The sequence below is a fragment of the Bacillus rossius genome, chromosome 6 (assembly GCF_032445375.1).
Source record: "Bacillus rossius redtenbacheri isolate Brsri chromosome 6, Brsri_v3, whole genome shotgun sequence".
In the NCBI taxonomy this organism is placed as follows: domain Eukaryota; kingdom Metazoa; phylum Arthropoda; class Insecta; order Phasmatodea; family Bacillidae; genus Bacillus; species Bacillus rossius.
The window spans coordinates 10586893-10609464 of record NC_086334.1 but is presented as its reverse complement, the minus strand read 5'-3'; the positions used below and the strand labels follow the sequence as shown (position 1 = coordinate 10609464).

The 22572-nt window shown below is 40.1% G+C and overlaps 2 protein-coding genes across 4 annotated transcripts; one reads left to right on the top strand and one right to left on the bottom strand.

The window, feature by feature from the left end:
• Window positions 1–169: 169 nt before the first annotated feature.
• On the bottom strand, window positions 170–16308 carry LOC134532611 (V-type proton ATPase subunit C). Of its 3 annotated transcripts, none has more exons than XM_063369193.1 (10): window positions 15956–16308; window positions 15512–15657; window positions 13817–13970; window positions 13333–13519; window positions 12475–12573; window positions 10699–10860; window positions 8625–8718; window positions 3897–3994; window positions 3247–3382; window positions 170–1426 (listed from the first exon to the last, which is right to left on the bottom strand). In XM_063369193.1, the coding sequence occupies exons 2-10, from the start codon at window positions 15641–15643 to the stop codon at window positions 1331–1333; spliced, it is 1158 nt and encodes a 385-aa protein (XP_063225263.1). In that variant the 5' UTR covers window positions 15644–15657; window positions 15956–16308; the 3' UTR covers window positions 170–1330. The 3 variants fall into 3 exon arrangements, with proteins under 3 accessions (XP_063225263.1, XP_063225262.1, XP_063225261.1); XM_063369192.1 differs by lacking the exon at window positions 15956–16308 and adding an exon at window positions 15755–15916; XM_063369191.1 differs by lacking the exon at window positions 170–1426 and having other exon boundaries at window positions 2966–3382; window positions 15956–16091.
• A 158-nt stretch (window positions 16309–16466) lies between these two features.
• Window positions 16467–22361, top strand: LOC134532610 (6-pyruvoyl tetrahydrobiopterin synthase-like). Its single transcript, XM_063369189.1, has 3 exons — window positions 16467–17049; window positions 19313–19392; window positions 21728–22361. Exons 1-3 carry the CDS (start codon window positions 16982–16984, stop codon window positions 22015–22017), a joined length of 438 nt encoding a protein of 145 aa, XP_063225259.1. The 5' UTR covers window positions 16467–16981; the 3' UTR covers window positions 22018–22361.
• Window positions 22362–22572: the final 211 nt, after the last annotated feature.

Here is a 22572-nt window from a genome sequence, read left to right as displayed (position 1 = left end):
TGTGTATTACTTCACTATACTTACCTGGTAGTAAGGCATCTCTTTGACACAAGGAAAATATACTATGACAAATCTTGCTTCTCTGCTTAAACATTGGGATCTACTAATATGTACATGGTTGTAGCATCGTTCCAAGCAACAAGTAGGTTTGGACTGAAATATAACAAGCTTTGGCACCCCACAAAAGTAATTTATTACTTTCAACTTTAGAACAAGGTAACATTTCGGAATGTAAAGTTTACACGTTCACAGGACAAGCTGCCGACGACAACCTATTAACACACCATCTCGTAGCCTGGTCGTCTAGCACAGACATTACCCGACCCACTACAGCTTGGTTAAAATTCACAAAACACAAGATAAGTTAATGACAAGATTAACATCGCAACCAACATTTCAAAAATGCTTTTACACAGACCAAAAGTCCTGACATATGGTCTGGGGCGTTCCAAGAGATTAACAATATCATAGAGGCAGGGTGTAGACACTTTATGTACATGAATTACAAACAATTTGTACAGGTATTCTACAAATGCAGCTAAATTGGGAGAGGGTGGGAACTCTTCAAATACTGATCACTAGGGTCATCAACGAAATGCTTAAAGGTAATAAATATGGCTTCCTTGAGTGATGAACTGATAATTTTGAAGTAGTATCTTTTGTTGTTAAAAAAAACTCTCAATTATAAACTTGAATATAACAAACACTGAAAACTAAGCAAGAAATATAAATTGTGTAAATTCCATCAAACACGACCATGATAAAATGCATATTGCTCAAATACTCCCACAAGTAAATAATCTAAAAAGACATAAGGTAACTACAACACCGAACATTTTTGTTCATATTAAAACACTGTAAAATTCATTCACTTTCCCAATTTGCCACATTAAAAACTTTTTCCACAAAAAAATGACTGAAAACAAATATCTACAACTTTATACAAGAGTCACTTTTTAATGTACTTTCACCAAGTCTGCTAATAAACGTACTACGATGCCATGAAATGGAAATCTTGGTTGTACCAGAAAGGGGCAGCAGGGCTGGCTTTAGGTATCCGAGTATAATCGTGTAGACCATACACGGTCTAAAATGCAATTTCGAATTTCCACATAAAATCCTCTCCTCGCGCTCGTGTGCAAAAGTCACAGACACTGCGGATCAAGATGTTGCAAGTCCCACGTTCACGAAGAAAGCGATTAAGTACGGAGCGAGCCCCTACCGCCGCCAGACGAGCGAGATGAGAGCGCGTGGCTCGGTGGTGACAACACAGACACTGTATATAACGAGCGACAGAAATACTATGAGGCGGCAAGCGGGCCACAGGCCACTACACCTTGGTGTCGATCATGTCGACGTTGATCTTGTAGTACACGTACGGGTAGTACTCGGACTGGCCGAACCCCAGGCCGGGGATGTCCACACTCTGCCAACACAACACAACACAAGCACTCAGCCAGGCTCTGTCATCACCATTAGTACAGTGTTTCAACATCCAGGGAATGCATGTAAATTGTGGTCTCAATACGAATGGCTCAAATAGTTATTACATTTGTGTGTTTATACTCAAGAGACAACTGGTTGAATTCCATTTTACAACATTAACTTGCTGATCCATTCACAAGGAAATGTAAATATGTAGTGTGAATATTCAGTAGTGGTACATATCAACATTCAAAACAATGCAACATTTATTTTTTTCTCTTTGATTGTTAAGTCTCTAAATTAAAGTCAATAAGACAAATAATATTCAGTTAAAAACAAAACTTACTTTTCATAGTAATAGAAATAGTTACTAAGAAAAAACCTTAAAAAAAAAAAAAAAAAAAAAAAGTGTGTAGTCAATGCACGACAGAAGTGAAACTTCTTATATTATTAGGTATCGTAAACATAATTATCTTTGGCTGAGGTTGCAGATAATATATAAATGCAGGTATAGGAATGCTTAATTATGCTACTGTGCTGCAAGTATGCAATTGTACAAGTAATCAGTCATTTCTACCTTTCCCCTGGAGTCTTTTGCTCTACCGGTTCCCCCACCCCATACCTAACTATTCCCCTCATGCGATAGGAATATTTGTAATGCTCAAAAATTGTAGCCTCTTTGCAAAGAAGTTTAACTTCAAAAATAATTTTCATTTTATTTTCACACAGGCCTAGCATTAAGCAATGCAGTAAAAGATTTATGCACAAATAATTATTTTTTTGCACAAGTCAGCAATTAGTTTTTTTTATCATACACATACAAACTTTTGTACATATCCAGCAATGAATTCAATGATTCAAAAAAGTTTAACAAAAAAACTTGCTAATAACACAATTAAGTTCTTGAGTGACTAAACCCAAATTCTTTTATATAGTATAAAGTTAGCGAATGTTTTTTTTTGTTTTAATGGTAAAATCAGCTCTTTTACCAACTATATAAACTGGGTCTACAAAGAAATATTAAAGCAACTAAGCCTTCAGATTTTGTATTTCACCACAATTAAAAAGGTTTTTATATTGTATAGACTTTGAGAAGGAACTTATCACTGACTTCAGTAGTTGCTCACATACAAGGTCCCTATCTGCTCCAGGTTTTAGGCTGAAGTCTGTTAGTTGGCATCAGACACAACATATTGGTAGCATTATATTTCTGCACAACGTGCCAATAACTTGAATAATAATGAAAGATATAGTCTCTCTCACGCTTAGATAGCAGTACACAGTAAATTGCAACCACTGCTGCCAAATTTACACTAACTAATTTTTAATATTAAAAGTATCATTTCGCATACCACCAATTATCATAAGTTTTATTTTTATTTCACTCTTCGTTGATTATTCTAAGACTATAAAATAGTGTCTATTGATAGTATTATTACAGTTGTCGTCATCCTGACAGAAATAATGATTTAAAGCTAAAGAATTATTTGCAGCAGTCAAGTCGCTATCAATAAAAAGTAAAATAATGAAACATGCTATGCTCAATCTCAAAAAAGCCGCTCTTTATTTTAATATTAAATATTATAAAAAATTGTTAGCAAAAACAGTTTAAATCAAGATGGCTTCTTTCAGTTGCATTTCCTTGGAAATAAAAATTGTTCATCAGATGATATACTCGATGAAATACAACAGGACAATGCATTTCCAAAATGTTCATGACATTACAAAGCTGTATCTGAAACAACACGTGCTCGGTGGTTGTTCATCTGGCGACAGAGAGCGAGGGTGAGAGCTACCAGAGCAAGCGCGGTAAGCACTCACGTCCTGCGCCCCGGAGTTCTGCAGCGCGCTGCTGTCCAGGTGCCCGTAGAGCTGGTTCAGCACGTCCCTGAGCCGCTTGGTGCTCTTCTTGTGCGGGTGGAGCAGGACCGCCTGGAAGTTGACGGGCAGCCCGTACCTGCAACCAGCACCACACTCCTGGCTCACCGGCCCTGCGTCACTTCAGTACCTACCACACAACATGAGCACCTTAAACATATCACATTCAGTCAGTGTGATGGTTTTCTAACTAGAATAAATCCTCTTAAGAAAATTTACTTCAAATAAGTTTAAATTTTAGCACTAGTCCTATAAACATATTCAATTGTACCCTTTTAGTACAACTTTCATGGTAATAAGTCTAAATTTTTAATACCTTGAGAAAATTCTAAACAGGGATTTGCTATATTTCAAATGATGAGAGCAAAAAAAAAGTGCCTTGAAATAATGAAAAGTATGTACTTCCAAATATGATACATATGATTTTCTAAATGAATAGCCACAATATTAGCTGATCTGTCGACTGCTCACTGAAGCAGCACCTGAATAAGGAAATATGCACGGAGCAAAGTTACCCGCAACAATCCCAGACACCGAGATGCCCTCTCGCGGCCTGCAACCGACACCGGTCGGAGCACAACGGCCGGGTTTACCTGAGGACGGACTCGACGAACACGCGGAGGGCCTTCACGTGGATCCAGGCGCAGAAGGACTCGCTGAAGTTGACCTTGAGCCAGCGCACCAGCGGGCCCTGCACAGACGGGAGGCGAGCGGTGAGCGCGACCGGGCGACGCGCGGGCGGACGAGAGGAAGCCTCAGCTCTACTGCCATGCCTTGTTAGCAACGCCTGCTGCGACCAAGCTGCGCGCAACAACCACTACTGGCACACTCGCGACCGCTGCTGCCTACAGCAGTACCAACATTACTGCGTTACTGCAACGCCGCCGCGTTCCAAACTGGTGTTCGGCCCGTCTCGTGCAACTTCGCTCCCTCGGACCAGAGCACACGGTTACCCGTGCATGGACCTGATCACTTTCAGCTCCCCGTGAGACAGCTGCTTGCCTCGGGATACGATTCCGAGACGTACTCATCCGAGCGCAGCAATGCTGTACCCTGTCTGTATACAACTACAAACATTACTCCATTTTATCCAATATTGTTTTTCATGTGATTTTTATGGTAATGTTGGATAGTAAAGTACTTTGAGCTGTTCAGTAACTGAATTACAATATTTTCGTACAGTAAATTTTTTAAAAAAATTTAATTATTAGAAAAGTAAACTAATGGCTATTTGTTAAGACTAGTGTCTTTTTGAATGTTGAGTTTGTTGTCTACTAAGAATTTTTTAAACCATAAGGTAGAATTAGGTTAGTGGATTTTGAAAATATCATCACCAACAAGCAATATAGCTACCAAAACTAAATACATACTTCACAAAAACACCTGCTACATACAAGAACTTTAAACACACATCTAGTGCAAGATTTTCGAAGACAAGGTTTCAATAAAATACCACACTGACCTCAATCATATTTCTAAATGGTGACTTAATTTTATTTTCAGTATATTTTTCACATAAAGTTTGTGTAGTAAAGTATACTCAGTATGATTTGGTAGTGAATTTAATTTTTTCAGATGTGTAGAATCTGCAATCTTAAATCTCCCGATTGAAGAACTACCATAAAATGACAAATGTGATCTTAAATCGTGACCATGTGACCAAAATAAATCACAAACAAGGAATCCTGCCTAGCTCTAAGCAAGCAACCCAACCTGCGCCAAGTCTTTTTTTTCAGTGGTTCGTTGCTAGAAAAGTTTATTATTAAAACATGTTTCGAACAAAGTTTTACCAAAGACAAGAATATTTTGTCTTATATTAAAAAAGTTTCATTTTCATCATCACCTAGTAAGTAAAGCATAAGTGCGCAAAGTTTATTTTCCATGTGGACTTCCTTAGGCGTAAAAAATAGGCGCTAACCGAGCTGTGCCAGACCAACATTGTGTGCGAGGCAATGCAACTCGAGTAGTGGGAACCTAGAGACTGCCGATAGCAGGTAACCTCCCTCGTTTTGATAGGCAGGACATTGTATGCCGACCTGCCTCCAAGACAGGCGGCAGCACGAGCAGTGTTTACGATTGTTCTAAGCCGCTGCAACTGCCGTTTATGAACCGATACCATTTTTCAATTCAATGTTTTTTGTACTAGAGGCGTATAAATTAAGACCAGCGACAACACAACCCTTACATTTAATTGTTGGCTAGCAATGACATTACGCACTACTACTTCCATTTTTTATGAGATTAAAAAAGGCCTGAAAACCCTTGAAATATCTGAACGCGAGCGACTAAATGTGCTGAACCAAAGCACGCACAGTTAGAGCGCATCCACCAGTTTTACAAAAAATAAATAAACATTCATACTCTCAAGTTATGCAACAAAAATAATAATTTGTTATCTTTTGTAAATAAATTATCATGGAAATTGAAAATGTTACAAAATTTTTCTGTGTATATGTCACTACCAAATATTCACACAATGCTACTTAAAAACAATTATTTTTTTATATGTGCAATACTAAACGAGTGCTGTCTGTACTACTCGATACCAGCTTCAACTGTTGAACTCAGTCATGCTGCAATTTCGGGTTGTCAAAATTGGACACATCTGGAATATACAATCTTACTTAATGTAAAGTAGTACAGAATTTTCATGAGTAAATACAATAGTTAACCACATTTCCCTGACAGAAAATGCATTTAAATATTTAAAAAAAATTGAATTGAGTTTATGGACAAGTAATGTACTGAAGTTCCTGATACAAGACCATGTGACGTGGCAAATGAGACGTGAGGCTGCAGTGCGGAAGTAGCACAACCTTGATTGTTCACGTGCAATATAAACATTTTTGGGTGACATTTTATAAGGGAAATATGTAGCTTAGCTGTGGTCTGTGCGAATTTGTGTAGTTTTAAAAGGTGTGTGCGTGCTGAACTAAAGGTAGAGGGAGTTTTTTTTTTCTTTCCCCTTTTTGCACCATTAGATAGGGTTTGACCACAGAACGAAATCAAGGGTTATAACAAGCTATGGTGTTCAAGACTCATACAACAGCGAAAAGTACCGTCACATGATATTACCAAACATGCAAGAGGAGAAGCAGCTATAAGCTATACGTCTGAAGGACAAAAAAAAACCATCTTCATTTCAACCTTTAGTTACTTCATAAACCAGGAAATATAGACATATACCAACCACACAGTAGATGGCAAGACAAAAAAATTTAATATTTTGGGCATAAAATTTTTCTAGCAAAAATGCTTTAACATTTATATCAGTTTTTAATGAACATTATATAACAGGGATAGCAAGACAACAGTCCCTATACCTCATTCATTATTAATATCAAAAAGTTAATCATGCTTTTCTTATTATTAATTAGCTAATTTTTGGTATGACTACTGTCCTGTTATTTCATAACTGTACCATGAAGTCAAGGGCCAAAACTAAACCAAGCTTTTGATGATCCTCAAACTCTAGAAAATACCTGTAAAGATGATAGCTAGGTAGTAATACTGAATTCTTTAAATCATTGCACTAATGACTAATGTAATAACACAAGTTACATTCATCGCTAGATAAGCCCTACACGACGAGGTCTGCTGTGTCACTCGCGGATAATGGGAGTCTGTGCTCTGGCCGACCCACAATGCTGACGTGTCTGTCACGCACTCGCTCATCTCATGTTGTGTGTGTATGCCGTTCCCTCCCCACCCTTTCTGCACCAGCCATCCACGACATATCAGAAATATTGGAGAGCTAAGCTACCTCAGTAAAATCAAGCAGCCTGTACCAAGCAAACTTTATTATTTATTTACTAGTGTGTGTGTATGCACACCTCTAACCAAGAAACACCAAATCAATAAAACTAATGCATGCTGAGTCAACAACCAGAAGTCTACAGGTGTGTACCAAGCAACACATGCCTTTCAAATGGAATTTAAAACTCAACAAAAAAAAAAAAAAAAAATGACTAACATATTTAACATCTGCTAAGTTACATCTACAATATATTAAAAAAATAAATACTCAAAAAGCAAAACAGTAAATGGCACTTCAATAATAATAAAACTTAAAAGCCCTCTTCGATATAAACCATCCAATTTTCAATTAAAATAACAAAAATTAGTTGTTTTGTTTTACATTAGTATAACTGATAGTGATATCATTAAGTATTTTTCATAATAAAAAACTTCTAGCACATTAAAACAAAAATATTAGTTCTGTGTATGCAAAACTTTTCAGTTGGCTCATATGTACACACTAAGATTAGTCAATACTTTTGATTAAATTAAATTTTATAATTTATTGGTTATTTTTTCCACTAGCAGTGGCTAACATTCATAGAAGGCAGTACCACTATGTTAATTTTTACAATAACTCTTCCCTAATTTCTATTGTTTCGGGTTGTAATTTAGTTTACCTGCAGGTTAAAAATATTTTTCGAATACAAACACTCATTCCAAACAAAGCTTTAATAAAGTCAGTACAGTCTAGTAAGAAAAAATCATTCACCTCTATCTGTACTTCAAAAACAAACATTAGTAATTTTAGCACAGGACAGAGTGCGAAGTGCGGGCAACTCGGCAAAATGCGACAAGTGGTTAGAATGCTCGGCTGGAACACCAGTTTGAAAACTTGGCACGCAGAGAGAGCGAGAGACAAACTATAAGAGACAGTTTCATCATACGTGAGAGATACGCGCCTCGTCATCGTCGGAACTTCGCGACAGCGATTCCGGAGAGTCATTGGCGTGACACTCGCACTCGCAGCTCTGAGTGACCAATCGCTGGAGGCAGCGCTGTCGGGAGGGGAGGGGGGCAACATGTAGTGCGACACGGGCAGACAACAGGTGGAGGGGCGGTCGTCGCCGTGCCGTCGCGCTCGGCGCGGTCCCGTCGCCCTGCCCCGCCCCCTGGCGCAAGCGCGACGGCCGCGACGAGAGCCCCTCACGTCAGGAGGTACTTGCTACTGCCTACTACATGATGACTACAGTAACTAGCAAGAAGAAACAGTTCACAGCTAACTGAAGTTATCTGGGGAGAGACCAAGCAAATAATATGAGAAATAAATTATTTTTAAATAAAAAAATAGCAAACAAAACATTTGAGGGAAAAATGTGTAACAAGAAAATATGTAAGTGATCTCAAACATGGATTTTCATTCCCAGTGGGGGAGGTGACAAGCAATGACAATGGCATACCAGGGTTCATGCGCTGCTACCGGGCGCAAACAACGTCGTGGGGGGGGAGTGGGGGGGGGGGGGGGGGGGACCCCTCGCACGGGACACTCTGAGACACGAGAACGGCAACGGCACAAAACTTACAAACTGCTTCTTCTTGTCCGTCACCAGCTTCGTTATCTCGTTCTTGCCCGCCGCCATCTCCTCCTCGTTGTACGTGAAGTCACGCACAACAAACCTGCAAGGAATAGTCATACCGTTACAGACAGGGGCTTAAGGCGACCTCCAAACTGCAGTGGGCTTGGGACTATTAGGTAACAACTCATGCTCTTGAGCTGAGCTTAGCCCATGTTGGCCACTTGTTCTGAGATAACAAATTACAGGTTTCATTCAAGGTTTTTATCTAAGATTTCCCAGGTTTTGCAACAAGAGTAAGAAATTATTTTTTTTTTAAATTTTGTAATATATGATACAAAGCAAAAATTTTAACACAGAAAATTTACAGTAACTAATTATAAAAATAAAAACACAAAATGTAATGACTACAAAAAAAATTCCTTTCGGCATAGTCTACACGCATAGGTAGATTTATAAGTATTCCCACTTATTCTGTAATTGTTCTGGAAACATCTGGAACATTAAAAAACATTATTGCATTTTTTTTTCTATTATATGCAGCGAAAATATTACAAATATTTTTAACTCAATGCATCTAGCATTGAACAGCTTAGAATGGATTTCATATTATGCAAACAAGATAGTCTTAAAAATTTTTTTTTGAACTTCAAACACTACTTTTTATCCCTTGCACTAATAATTCTGTTAAAAATTGTTTTTACCAGTTTTTTTATGTGAAATAATTATTTTCACATGGAAATTGATATATTACACCCTCCCTAAGCCCGATGTGCCTCACGCCACTGCCGACCCCTCTCCTCCCACCGAAACCTCTGTTTCAAACCTCCTGCCAACAAGTGCGTGTGTTCGGTCGCACTGCGCGAACCCTTTTGGGCCCACCCTAACTGGAGCAGTGGAGACTGCATGTTTTTTAAATAATGTAATTCTTAAATATCTGTAATATTTAATCCTTTAATATTAATTAACTTGTAATTTTTAAAAGGTTTTAATAGTTAGGTAATAGTCTAACGGTAACTTCAGCACTTCCTGCGGCCATGACATCCGGGGCCTGGGGCAGTCTCTTCCGTTCGCCATGCGGGGTAGGACGCATCTCAGCACCTTGTCGACTTCAACTTTTGCTTGTAACCGATACGTTAACATCAGCCGTCGTAACTAGTTTTTAAACCTTTTTTAATCAACCTTCGAGGCCTACCCCGGCGGCAGACTGTTTAACTTAATTAATTAAAGCTCCCCGGAGCGTTTTGGATTAATCGGCGGACTTATACCTTCGGATCGGGCCACGCAATGTCCTGGTCAGTAAGAAACCTGGACTATGTGCTGTTTTCTGTGTGCGTCTTGAGTGTACATGTCGGCGCCAATAAAGCTCAATATTCACAAGACTCGTTGCACTTAATTCTCGACCACGAGTTTCCCAGCACAGAGACGGAGGTGTGTGGGGCGCCTCAAGACCCCACGAGCAGTAACATAGCGTGCCCACCGCTGAGAGCAGGCGGGCAGTAAAATTTTACATTTCAATATTCTTTTGTAGATCCAAATAATTATACACTTAAATATAGAGCATTATTAATAATTTAAATCATAATTACAGATTATTGGTTGAATATAAAAATAATGTATGTATAAAGTTGCAGAAAGACATCTAAATTTCTCAGCCTTATTCATGTTACATTTTTTTAAATAATTTTTTTTGTGAATAAGTACAGCTTGATGTATCTATTGGTAACAAATAATTTTTAAAATATTAAATTTGAAACGTTGGACTGAATATCAAATTATTCATGAAATTTTAATATCAAATTATTCACAATTACAGAATATGTTTTTGAATATTCGCACACCCCTAAGTACTATGGGTTTTCCAGTATATTTACACAATTTAAATTTTTTCTTTACGATTGAAACTACTTGGGATTATCTTGGTGTGCAATCCTTTGGCCGACCTATGTTTTTATGGACGGTTCATAAGAATGGAAACCTTGACCTGTATTTGGGTAAATGAAAGCACTTTTACAGTAAATGAACACTGGCAATAGGTCATCCAGAGTCTGCACACAGACACGGAGCAGGCAGGCGGACTCACTTCTTCTCACGAGCGTGGAGCTTGAACTCCTCCACCACCTTCTTGAAGAGCGTGACGGTGAAGAGGGCGTAGTCCGAGTCCTGGGTGACGAGCACGCTGGACCGCGGCACTATCATGTCCGTCAGCTTCTCGTAGTTGGTGTTCCAGTCGTGGACGCTGGCCCTGCGGGGAAACACGCGCGTGCCTCAACGCACTGTCGGACATCGCACAGGGCAGACTGCAACTACGCAGGCGGGCCACGCAGCCAGATAGTCAATAGTGATCAAACTCAGTTTATTCATAATATTTACAATCATCAAGCACAACTGTTACACGAAACTATTTGCACAAAACTATGCACCGTACTTCCAGTAAAACATACGTCTGTTGCAAACAGACTGCACACGAAGCAACTGTACCAGTTTCTGCTGGCTGCAGGCACTTGTATCCATACTGAACGCTGCACTCTGAAGTCTCCAGGAATGTGTTTCAAATGTTTGTGGTACTTGGTTTATGGTTGGGACATGAACCACATACCTTTAACTAACAAATTAATTTAGTTTCCATTCTATCTAGTAACGTATGCTGAATAAACGTTAAATGCATAATTCATACCGCTAAGTAACCGCAGAAGGGTAGCACCTATAATTTGGGTCATAAAAATCCAAAATGTTTGCCATAAGTCGCCCTCGAACATGGTACACACCACATGTCTCCAGTAGAATATAAGTGAAGTATTTACGGTCTGTGTCTCAGCTTATTGCTGCATAAGAAACAAGGCACTGAAGTTTATCCTCGGTCATTCGTGTCCCCTCTCAATCCTTTATGGCCCTTCTTTCTTATACCCCTCCCCCCATACTATATAACAAAAATACAAAGTAAAATAATACTATTTTTATACCTGTGTTTTCCTTCCCGTTTATTATTAATATATTTTTTACCCATTCCCTTCCCCAAGACAGAAATGATGGCATGCTACTATTACTTGTCAATTTTGTTTGTCAGTTCCTTCCATAAAAATAAGAACGCCCTTTAAATGTTGCAGTAGATAAAGTGGGAAATCTCATGCCAAAAACTATGTTTGAACACAGTTGCGTCACAAAAACCTGTCGAGGTAAGACACATGGTGATTTTGTATGAAGCCAGTTCACAGACATTTACAACAATGAGAAAGGGAGGACGAACCACAAACACTGTTGCATGGCCACATGCACGCTTCTCACACACACACTCCCCCTCTTTCTCAATCTGACTGGTTTATTTTTCGATTTTCCTCTCTTGCCGAAGGTCAGCAAGGCAGCAGTCACCCACGTCACTTACCTGCAGTGGCCGGGTAGCCGCCCAACAGGTGGCAGACCAGCCTAACGGCATATTTCACGATGCTTTACACGCACTGCTGAGATATTTTAATTAAACTCAAACCTAATTGTAACCAATTTATTGAAATCCAAAACAGGCTGGTTATTTAAGCACATATTCAACAACACAGTGCAAAGTTAATTTTTTTTTTACCCACAAGGACAACTTGCATTAGGGTCGCTCTACGTGTCATCAAAAAAAAAATCTGCATAAAATGTAAGACCCACACACACGAGTAAATATAGTATTTACATGACATTTTATATTATCATTTTGATGTTATACACTGAGATACCTTACAATAACCCAAGCTAAGTTTTTAGAGTGAAAACGCAATGCGAGTTGTTCATGTTTCACTGCACACTCGTGGGACCTTGGTTTCAAGAGCGCGGCTGCGAATAAGCCCGCAGTCGAGCGAGTGAGGACGCGAGCACTCACTTGGGCACGATGACGAGCAGCGTGGTGAGATACTCCGAGTCCAGGATGAAGTGCTCCTTCTTCACCAGGTCCGCGAGATTGCGCGTCAGGAGGCTCCCCCTGCGACACGCGATAACAACGCGACACTCTCGGGAGAACAGGCGCAGCGTTCCGCCGACTGCAGAAGGGACGAGGGAACCCGGCGCTCAGGGAGCTGCCCTGCCCCACCGGGTTCATTCACGTTCCTAGAGATACATATTTGATAAAGGTTTACTGTCATGATGTGTCCAAGTTCATCTCTTAATCCCGATGTCATGATCCTGCGGTACACGAAACTTGCTGTTTTAATTTAGTACCCGGAAAGATCCTGGACATAAAAGAAAAAAAATTGTGACGAATGAATTATGATCGTAAGTTGAATACCAACAAAACAATTTACACAACTTGTGACATAATTTGTTTACATTGTGAAATTTAAGTTTTAGTTACTTTCAGGGTCTCTTGATGTACCTACTACATTATAAATTATTACATTATTTAATAAATAATTAAAACTAATAAATTAGAATAAACATTCTGCATATTTATCAATTTTTATTATTAATTAAAAAATTTCTTATCTTACTAAATTAAATAATTAATATTATAAACAATTTTTTTATTAATATTAAAAATTAAGTATTAATTTAATTTTTTTTCTTTGATTAAATTTATTGTTCAAAAACCATAGTTATATCACTCCACTCCTTTAATCATTTTATTTCTACAAATTATTCGCATGCAAAGTTGAAGTTATTTACACCATTAAATATGACATCTACTGCGCACTAGACATTTTCCTTGCAGCCTCCTGCTGGTGCCCGGGGGTGCAACACTCACGTCTGCTTCTTCTCCAGGTTCTGCAGGTTGCCCTTCAGGCTGTTGTACGCCGAGCTCTTGGTCTTGAGGTCGGCGTCGATCTGCCCCACCTGCTTGCTGATGATGTCCGCGATGTTGCGCAGGGACTGCTTGATGGGGTACTTGGCCAGGTCCCACTGGAATCTCGTGATGTACGTGGGCAGGTCGCCTGCCGAGAAACCACACGCCGTGGGCTCGCAGCCCGACACACGCCCGGGGCCACAAACAACCTTCACGCTTGTGCCTCGTGGAGTTACTAATGACCATGCTCTCACAATGGCAAATACGTTGAAATACAATCAAAATGTTACTCTCCACATTAAAACTGAATTATTATAATAAGACTACCAAACTTTTATCGCAAGCATAATCAAGATTAATCTTTAAATCATGTTAGTAATCAAGCGTATCAATCGACGAGAGAGAGAGACAGAAGAACCAACACGACGGGGCCAAGGAGACTCACTGTTGTTGGCCAGCAGGTTCTCGTGCAGCTTGTCGCGGTGGTCCTCCAGCACCTCGCCCAGGTACGCCGCCACCTTCCTCGTCACCTGCTCCACGAAGCCGTCCAGCTTGCCCAGGTCGTCCGAGAGCCCCACCAGCTGGTCCAGCGTGCCCACCTGCACGCACGCACACGCTCACACCATCAGCCACTCTCCACCGGTGCCGCGTCGCTCGCCCCTGTCCTCACAACCTGCATTCCTCAACAATGAGTATCGTAGAAACCATTTCCAGAAAGGCACACATGTTTTTTTTTTGAATAATTTTCAATTTATTTCAATTTATTCAATTTTTGTTCTGTAGATCCCATATGGAGGTAAGGACTCCGGGATATAGAACAAGTCAATTAATACAAATATATACATATATACAAACAAACTGTACATTACTGTATATTAAAGAATATATATATATTTTTTATTTTTATAAATAATAGTTTGTTTTTTTAACTTCTAAATTTAAAAATTTTTTTATACCATTCATCATTTTTCATGATGAAATTAAACTACGACACTCAGTTCAACAGAACCTTATTGTTGTGGCTAATACCTCCATTGTGTACAAGCTTCTTATCTTGTAAAGAGATTGTCACAGAACATTTAAATTTCAGTATTAACTATTGTTTGATTGAAATAAGGAAAATACTTATTTAACCAAAAATATTTAAGGTATAAACATTCAGATAAAAATCTCAGAAAAAGCATTAGGCTATTAACTTCTAGACATTTTACTAATTGTTCTATAAAACTGCAAAGCTATACCTAGTGTATTAGGTATTTTGTTACATAAGACATTTATTTTCAAGTTGCACATTCATGAAACAATATAATTTCCAACATGTTGAATACTTGGAACAAAATGTTACCACATTGTTTAGAGTGGTTTTAAGTCGTTGCAAAGGTGAGTTATTTGTATTTATTTATATTAGTGATTATTATTTTGTTTCATTTAGGTATGGGTCCGAGGTTATATTTTCACATGCAAAACTGGTTCTTGCATAAAAAAAATGTTTGTTGAGTTACATCAACTACACTAATAAAACATATTTAATACAAAATAAATATGTAATAATTAATGAAGCTGAACTAACCTTAACAATTATTAACATGTATTTCCAGTATTTTAAATAAAGTTTACCTAACCTTACCAAATCTGACTATTCAAAAGAATTAACAATATTTTTAATATAGTTAACTTAACCAACCATTAAAATGTAAAATTTGTCGTAAACTACCTACTCCAAATACTTCAATACAGTTATTTAGCACAGCCTTATTATTCTGTATTCCTACGAAACCCACCACTAATCTTGTTTCAACCTGAAATGTGTTCTAATTAATTGCAAATTGCCGTTATCTACTTCCCTTTGAGCCCTTTACTTCTTTTGACTCCTTGAGCCATTTTCAAGTAAGTTGAAGTTTGAAATGAAACAGCCTTGCTCAATAAATAGTCTAGGGGTAGAGGACATATCACACATGACCTTGGCTGGGGCACATTCAGGGGTGCATGTAACAGTAACATTTTGACATCCCAGCTTAAATGCAGTTTTCAAGGTCACAAAGCCATATAAGGAACCTTAGCATATGAAGTTGCACACAGCTATGGCCTTTCTTAAAAGTTTCTTTTCAGAAATCAAAAATCTGTATTTATCATACCGTACCTTCAAGTCTGGTATATGGAACTTGTAATTTTCAGACAAATTGTTCTGCTTGTTTGTCACGTTGTTTAACGTTTCCCATGTTTGCTGGCAAGTCTTTTCACCTGGTGCCGAAATAAGCCAGTATTCAGACATTCTTCGAATACGATCTATAATGACAAAAAAGACATTTAAACAATCAAACACAGGTTATCTCTACCAAAGAAGTAACTTTAAAACTACACTAACATGCTATACGTAAATTACCTATTTCATAAATACTTGTATTGAGTAATTAAAATCGAAATGTGAAAATATTTCCACACACACACATGCATGACAGCATCACAGCTGGGCTGCGGCCCTGCCCCCTTTTGCAGGTGGAAAATGGGCGACTGAAGGAAGATCATCTTACAGCTATGTTAAACATTTGTAACCAACCAGAGACAGGTTACAATACATACTTACTTTAGGGTTAAGTCCCTTATTGAGTAAGGCAAAATTAAGTGTTTAAATTACGAGAAAAGTATTTATTTCTAAAACTAGAACATCACAATTCACGTGACACAGTGCTGACATCAAGCGACAGCGATTGGAACTAACAAATATCAGCTGACTACAGGAAATTATGAGTTTCATTCCATAAACCTATGCTAGTAATACAGATACTAATTTATTTTAGTAAGACAGTTTTGGATTTAAAAAATTTAATAGATTCAGTAAATTTCAGAATTTATTTGTTAAAAACCGAGCCTTTCATGGTTGACATCGTGCCTGAGAATTACTCCTTCTAAATACCTAATTGAAAACTGATGATATACTCCAATAAAAGAATATAAAAATAAAGGTGAATTTCATGGATTATACAGTACATTTCAAAATTAATCGCTTTTCCTCTTTACGTAAGCGGTTTATTTATGTTATTTTTCGATTATTATTATTATTATAATTATATTTTACCTTACGTCAACATTATACTGTCAAATTGGCGACGTAATAGTAAATATAATGGAAATGTTCTGACGGACGTTAATGTTTGATAAGTCGATGCGACATAAAAGTGTACAACCACTGATATGTCTTACAAAAATTGTCCACCCACGGACACCTTTGTGCGGGTGGGCAGACACATTGCTTACGTGACTTCGGGCGCGGTTCCTATTTGCTTCTTGCATCTTTCTGTGCGCCGTAACCAATATTCACCGTAAGGGCGGAACTCAGCCATACAATACAGATTAAAGTTAGCCCCTTATGTAGTTTTATGTAAAATGCGGTCAGGGGATATTTTGCATTCATTTAGAACATTTTGTTCGCCTAACTTTCTACCGACCTTGTACAACGTCAACATGGGATGGTTCGATCTTGCCCTTTCTGGAGTTTTTCAGGAATGCCGTTGACCTTAATTATGTAATAGTCTCGTTCCAGGCCGTTTCGAAGAAGTTATCATTCGACCGGCAGGCGCAAACAGGGAAAATATCACCTTTTACGTTCAAAATGACCGCGCGACCAATTGCGTATTTAACAAGGATAGAGAAATTCAGTGCTTGTCATAGGCTCCACAGGTTAGTAATTATTTACTTACAAATACCTATACTAATTTTTAAAAAAAAATGTTATGGACATACAACGGGTTTACCAAGCAGTAATTTACTCACAGTTCATAATCTATAGTTATTTATAAACTAAAAAAAATTACTTATTAAATTTACAAAATTAAAATTATGGATGTTCTTTTACCTCTCTTCAGTAAAGGTTTTTCACAAGGATGTATATTGCTCAAGTCACTCAACTGATTTATAACTTTTAAGTAGTTTCATTGTAAAGGTTCATTGTATGCCTTGGTGCTTATTAGGTATTGAATTGAATTGAATTGAAATCCTGCAGCAATTGGGTACAAGTCCGGTGGCAAGAATTTCTGCCTACTTTTCCCTTACTCTCCTGAACTGTACCACATTCCAGTGTCGGATATAGGAATTTAATCTAGGAGGGGGGTAATTGAATAAATAAAAAATTTGGTATAAATCAAATTGTATCAACAAGGGGTTTTGGACAGTTACAATTTCATTCTTAAGAATCATTACTTCCTTTATTGTTTGTGATTTCGGGTGTTGTAACACAACTTACACCGTGCCCAAAATAACATACTGCCTTCACCAAAATCTTTCATACTTTTGCATAAATTCAGGAAGGGGGATCAGTGCTCCCCCCTTCCCCCTTGCATTATTCCTCACTGTCACCTTAAAACCAGCAAGTTTTTTCTCTTTCTGTTAGCCTTCTCTCTTAAAGATTCTTCTTGCATTTTCCCTAAATGCTTCTATATTGTCCTTTTTCAATCCTGTGTACCTACCAGCTTTCCCCACCCCAATCGGTATCTGGTCCATCTGGACCAACCTCTCTGCCCACCTACTTTCTTGTAGACTGCCCCACTCCAGTTCATTTATTAGTTCTGATGGTCAAATTTTTGCTTTCCACTTTCATCACTGTTCAGTCTCCACTTGCTCTTCACCCACTTACCTGCCCTACTCTGCGCTAACTTAGTACCCATATAAGTAAACTAGTTGCAGTACCCCGCGTTGCGCAGGCTCAACACAGGTGATCTATAGTCCACGAATTAAAGCAAAATGGATAGCACAATAATTATGACAGTGTGGTGGACTTAGAGAAATGACACACAATTACTGTTGGTATGTCTATGCACCAACAGTTCGAGCTGGTTTACTGGCTCGTCTGCTCACCGCCAAGTGTACCTGTGCACTCGGCCATCGGTGCCCTTTGGGGCCACGCGGTGCTCTGTGCAGGCGAATCAGTGGGTTTACCCGCTTGCAGGGCTTGCCTTGCCGCCTTCTGCCCCTGGAAATATTGCTAGAACCGAGGCTGTCCCGCTGGCCTAGCCGCGGCTCCGGCACTAGGGAAAGGAAATATTTACGGCAGCATATTTATTTTTCGCAGGTAGCTGACTGGGCAGCTGGGCGAGTTGACGAGTGTAGTCGCCCGCCCCTAGGGGTGCATGCGCCCCGGTAAACAAAATCTAGGTGTGCCCAATCAATTAATACTGGCCGCAAGGCCGAAGCGCCCAACCTTTGCATGGTAGAATTTTCTGCCCGCCCAACTCTTCTCATCTGGACCTTTGCCCCCTAATACAGTAGTGTTCTCGCTTGCCGTAATGCATGTTAATTGATCCCCGCATGACTTGGCCGAGGGTTTTCCCTGTGTCTATACAGGTTTTACCTGGGCCACATTAGCTAGCTTTTGGCTAGTATGTAGAGGGGGCGCCAATCGCTGCCATGGCTGACCAACAACCCTCAGTAGCACATGGTTTAAGCCCATGGCTTCGCCTGAGACACACTAAGTTCTCTCCCAACCTGGATCCCTCCTGACTTAGATTAACTTAGGCTAGGGGGAAAAACAATTGAGAACCTCAGTAAGTAACTGCTACCCTGATGATGGCGACTGCAATATTGACCGAAACATCTGTGATGTCTTTGCCTTCGACGCTGCTACAACCCAGAAGCCAAAGCAACTTCAGACAATGGCTATAAATGCCTGGGATCTTTATCAACATTAAATACTTTAGTCTAAGATTGTTTATAACTTATAAAAATCAACCAAATTATAATTTAAATCAGCACCTTGTTTCTTACATGTGTGAGTGATACATTACTTTTAAAACAGAGTTGTACATCTGTACTGTGTTGATGACTACAGAGATATTTTGTCATGACAAGGCCGGCGTATTGGAGCGGTCCAAGCACTGCCTCTGCCTTGTAGCCGTGACTCCTCGGACGTCTTGTGTGGATTGACACAAAGTTTTCATTTGTATTTCAGCCCATTTCTTGACGATGAAACCAACCTGAAGGTGTACGGCAAATGCAACAACCCAAATGGTCACGGACATAACTACACTGGTGTGTATTTCAATGACCATGTTGTGTTTTAATTTTTATGCTTGTGAAAAAAATCCCAATATGGACCACGACCTGTTCTTTGTCAACATTTTGTATGTTGTCGTTACTGTCTCTAATAACTTGTCGACAGTACATTAACCCGAGTAAATATTCCTTTTGAGACCTTAAGTCTTGTCAGAGAGGTCATTAGAGATGGTAACTGATAAGTATTATTGGGGAAAGAAAGTAAGTAAGTAATAAATAAATAAATAAATAAATAAATAAAGTAAGCAAGTATCCCAGCATTTGCCTGGAGTTGTTAGGAAAAGCCATGGAAACCCAAAATTGGGATGGATTGACTCTTAAGAAGGATAACTTTTTTTTTATTCATAGAGTATTGTTACAGTTTTTTTTAAATTATTTTCACTTAGTATAACATATTACAGTGCTTGATAGTAATAGGTATAAAATTACAAATAATGCTACAGTTCTTGAAAACACATTAACATTTGAATATTTATCTTGTTCATATACATTATTTTATTATTTTCTATGACCTTTGCACTCAAAGTAACAAAAAACTAAATGTTACGTGCCCCACATCAGAGGGCCTCACTAGTTCTTTCACTACATGCTTAGATGTTCGGTGTAAATACTAGGACCCGTAATAGAATTGGTTTAGTTCTAAGCTCTTATATTGTATATCCCTTCTATCCCACTGCTAGCACAAAGTAGCAATCATAAGCTGTTTGTATTTTCTTGAGGTAACACTTCTACACAGTATTTCACTATATTTAGTTTATTATGAAACACCTTGTCATCATTCATGCATTCTTGACTCCAATGTGTACTAGCTTATTAATACTTCTGACTTATTAATGTAAAAATACAGTCGTATAAAGACACGCATGTCTAAAAAGCTTTTAACATAATGTTCTTTGTAAAATATTAGTCCATATTTTTGGAGTTTTTTGGTCTGGTAATAATCACTAAGCTCAAAATTATAATGAAAGTGTGACTTGTCTGTATTGACTTTTATGCTGTGCATTACTTAATACAAATTGTAAAACAAAAACTTATAAATTATTACATTTACTCAAATTAGAAGAGATGTCAGTTGTAAAGGTGTGTCACAGCAGAGTGGAGCGTGTTGGTTTCGCTCATCACGGCTAGAACCGTGAGCACAGGTGACCGGCCGTGTGACTGAGCACAGGTGACCGGCCGTGTGACTGAGCACTGGTGACCGGCCGTGTGACTGAGCTACGGTGACCGGCCGTGTGACAGAGCACAGGTGACCGGCCGTGTGACTGAGCACAGGTGACCGGCCGTGTGACTGAGCACTGGTGACCGGCCGTGTGACTGAGCACAGGTGACCGGCCGTGTGACTGAGCACTGGTGACCGGCCGTGTGACTGAGCACAGGTGACCGGCCGTGTGACTGAGCACTGGTGACCGGCCATGTGACTGAGCACTGGTGACCGGCCGTGTGACTGAGCACTGGTGACCGGCCGTGTGACTGAGCACTGGTGACCGGCCGTGTGACTGAGCACAGGTGACCGGCCGTGTGACTGAGCACCGGTGACCGGCCGTGTGACTGAGCACCGGTGACCGGCCGTGTGACTGAGCACCGGTGACCGGCCGTGTGACTGAGCACCGGTGACCGGCCGTGTGACTGAGCACCGGTGACCGGCCGTGTGACTGAGCACCGGTGACCGGCCGTGTGACTGAGCACCGGTGACCGGCCGTGTGACTGAGCACCGGTGACCGGCCGTGTGACTGAGCACAGGTGACCGGCCGTGTGACTGAGCACAGGTGACCGGCCGTGTGACTGAGCACAGGTGACCGGCCGTGTGACTGAGCACTGGTGACCGGCCGTGTGACTGAGCACAGGTGACCGGCCGTGTGACTGAGCACTGGTGACCGGCCGTGTGACTGAGCACTGGTGACCGGCCGTGTGACTGAGCACTGGTGACCGGCCGTGTGACTGAGCACTGGTGACCGGCCGTGTGACTGAGCACTGGTGACCGGCCGTTTGACTGAGCACAGGTGACCGGCCGGGTGACTGAGCACTGGTGACCGGCCGGGTGACTGAGCACTGGTGACCGGCCGTGTGACTGAGCACTGGTGACCGGCCGTGTGACTGAGCACTGGTGACCGGCCGTGTGACTGAGCACTGGTGACCGGCCGTGTGACTGAGCACTGGTGACCGGCCGTGTGACTGAGCACAGGTGACCGACCGTGTGACTGAGCACTGGTGACCGGCCGTGTGACTGAGCACTGGTGACCGGCCGTGTGACTGAGCACGGGTGACCGGCCGTGTGACTGAGCACGGGTGACATGCCGTGTGACTGTTGCAGTGGAGGTGACGCTGCGTGGCCCCGTGTCCCGGGACACTGGCATGGTCATGAACATCCACGACCTGAAGATGTACATGGAGGCTGCGATCATGGAGCCCATGGACCACAAGAACCTGGACAAGGATGTGCCTCACTTCAAGGACACGGTCAGCACCACAGAGAACGTGTGCGTGTTCGTGTGGGACAACCTGCGCGCCTTGCTGCCCGACCCGGGCGTGCTCTATGAGATCAAGATCCACGAGACAGACAAGAACGTGGTGTCGTACCGCGGGGAGCTCGGGAAACTGTAGGCTTCGCTAATGCTTCCTTGCTCTGAGATCACAGAGACACCACTCGTCAGAGGAAACATACACTCAGCACCATTGGGACCAATCCTACAAAGCTAGTGCTCGTAAAAGGTTGTGCTGCAAATTAAAAATGATATAAGCTTTTTATATTTTTATGGTTGTGTGCGATAAAGTGAGGGTCCAATTGTGTATGAAGTTTACATGTAGGGATTATTTTGTTAGCTGTTAGCTGAGAGAAACTAGTTTTCTGAGTTGTATTTTTGTAAGTCTCTTATTTTTGTTACTACTCTTGCTGTCGTAAGTAGCATGTAATGCTATATACAGTGAATTAAATCAATAGAATTCAATTCTTTCAATTAGTTTCATTTTACTAGAATTTGGTTTTTTAATCCTGTATCATTAGACTTGTAACCCTATTAAATTTTTCCAATTATCATAAATCGGAAGTGCTACTGATCATTAAGCCTAATGACAAAGATGCATAATTAATAATAACATAAAATAGAACTATATTTTCATGCAGTAATAATCAACCAAAATAACTAACAATAAATTGGC

What these genes read in the sequence shown, in the direction of transcription:
- LOC134532611 (XM_063369191.1), bottom strand. Translation starts at nt 15,643, where the DNA reads ATGTCTGAATACTGGCTTATTTCGGCACCAGGTGAAAAGACTTGCCAG. An exon ending in AACCTGGAGAAGAAGCAGAC is followed by an intron (nt 12,574 to 13,332) that starts GTGAGTGTTGCA and finishes CGCGTGTCGCAG; the next exon opens with GGGGAGCCTCCTGACGCGCA. An exon ending in CTGCTCGTCATCGTGCCCAA is followed by an intron (nt 10,861 to 12,474) that starts GTGAGTGCTCGC and finishes GTTTCCCCGCAG; the next exon opens with GGCCAGCGTCCACGACTGGA.
- LOC134532610 (XM_063369189.1), top strand. Translation starts at nt 16,982, where the DNA reads ATGACCGCGCGACCAATTGCGTATTTAACAAGGATAGAGAAATTCAGT. An exon ending in GCTTGTCATAGGCTCCACAG is followed by an intron (nt 17,050 to 19,312) that starts GTTAGTAATTAT and finishes TTTGTATTTCAG; the next exon opens with CCCATTTCTTGACGATGAAA. An exon ending in TCACGGACATAACTACACTG is followed by an intron (nt 19,393 to 21,727) that starts GTGTGTATTTCA and finishes TGACTGTTGCAG; the next exon opens with TGGAGGTGACGCTGCGTGGC.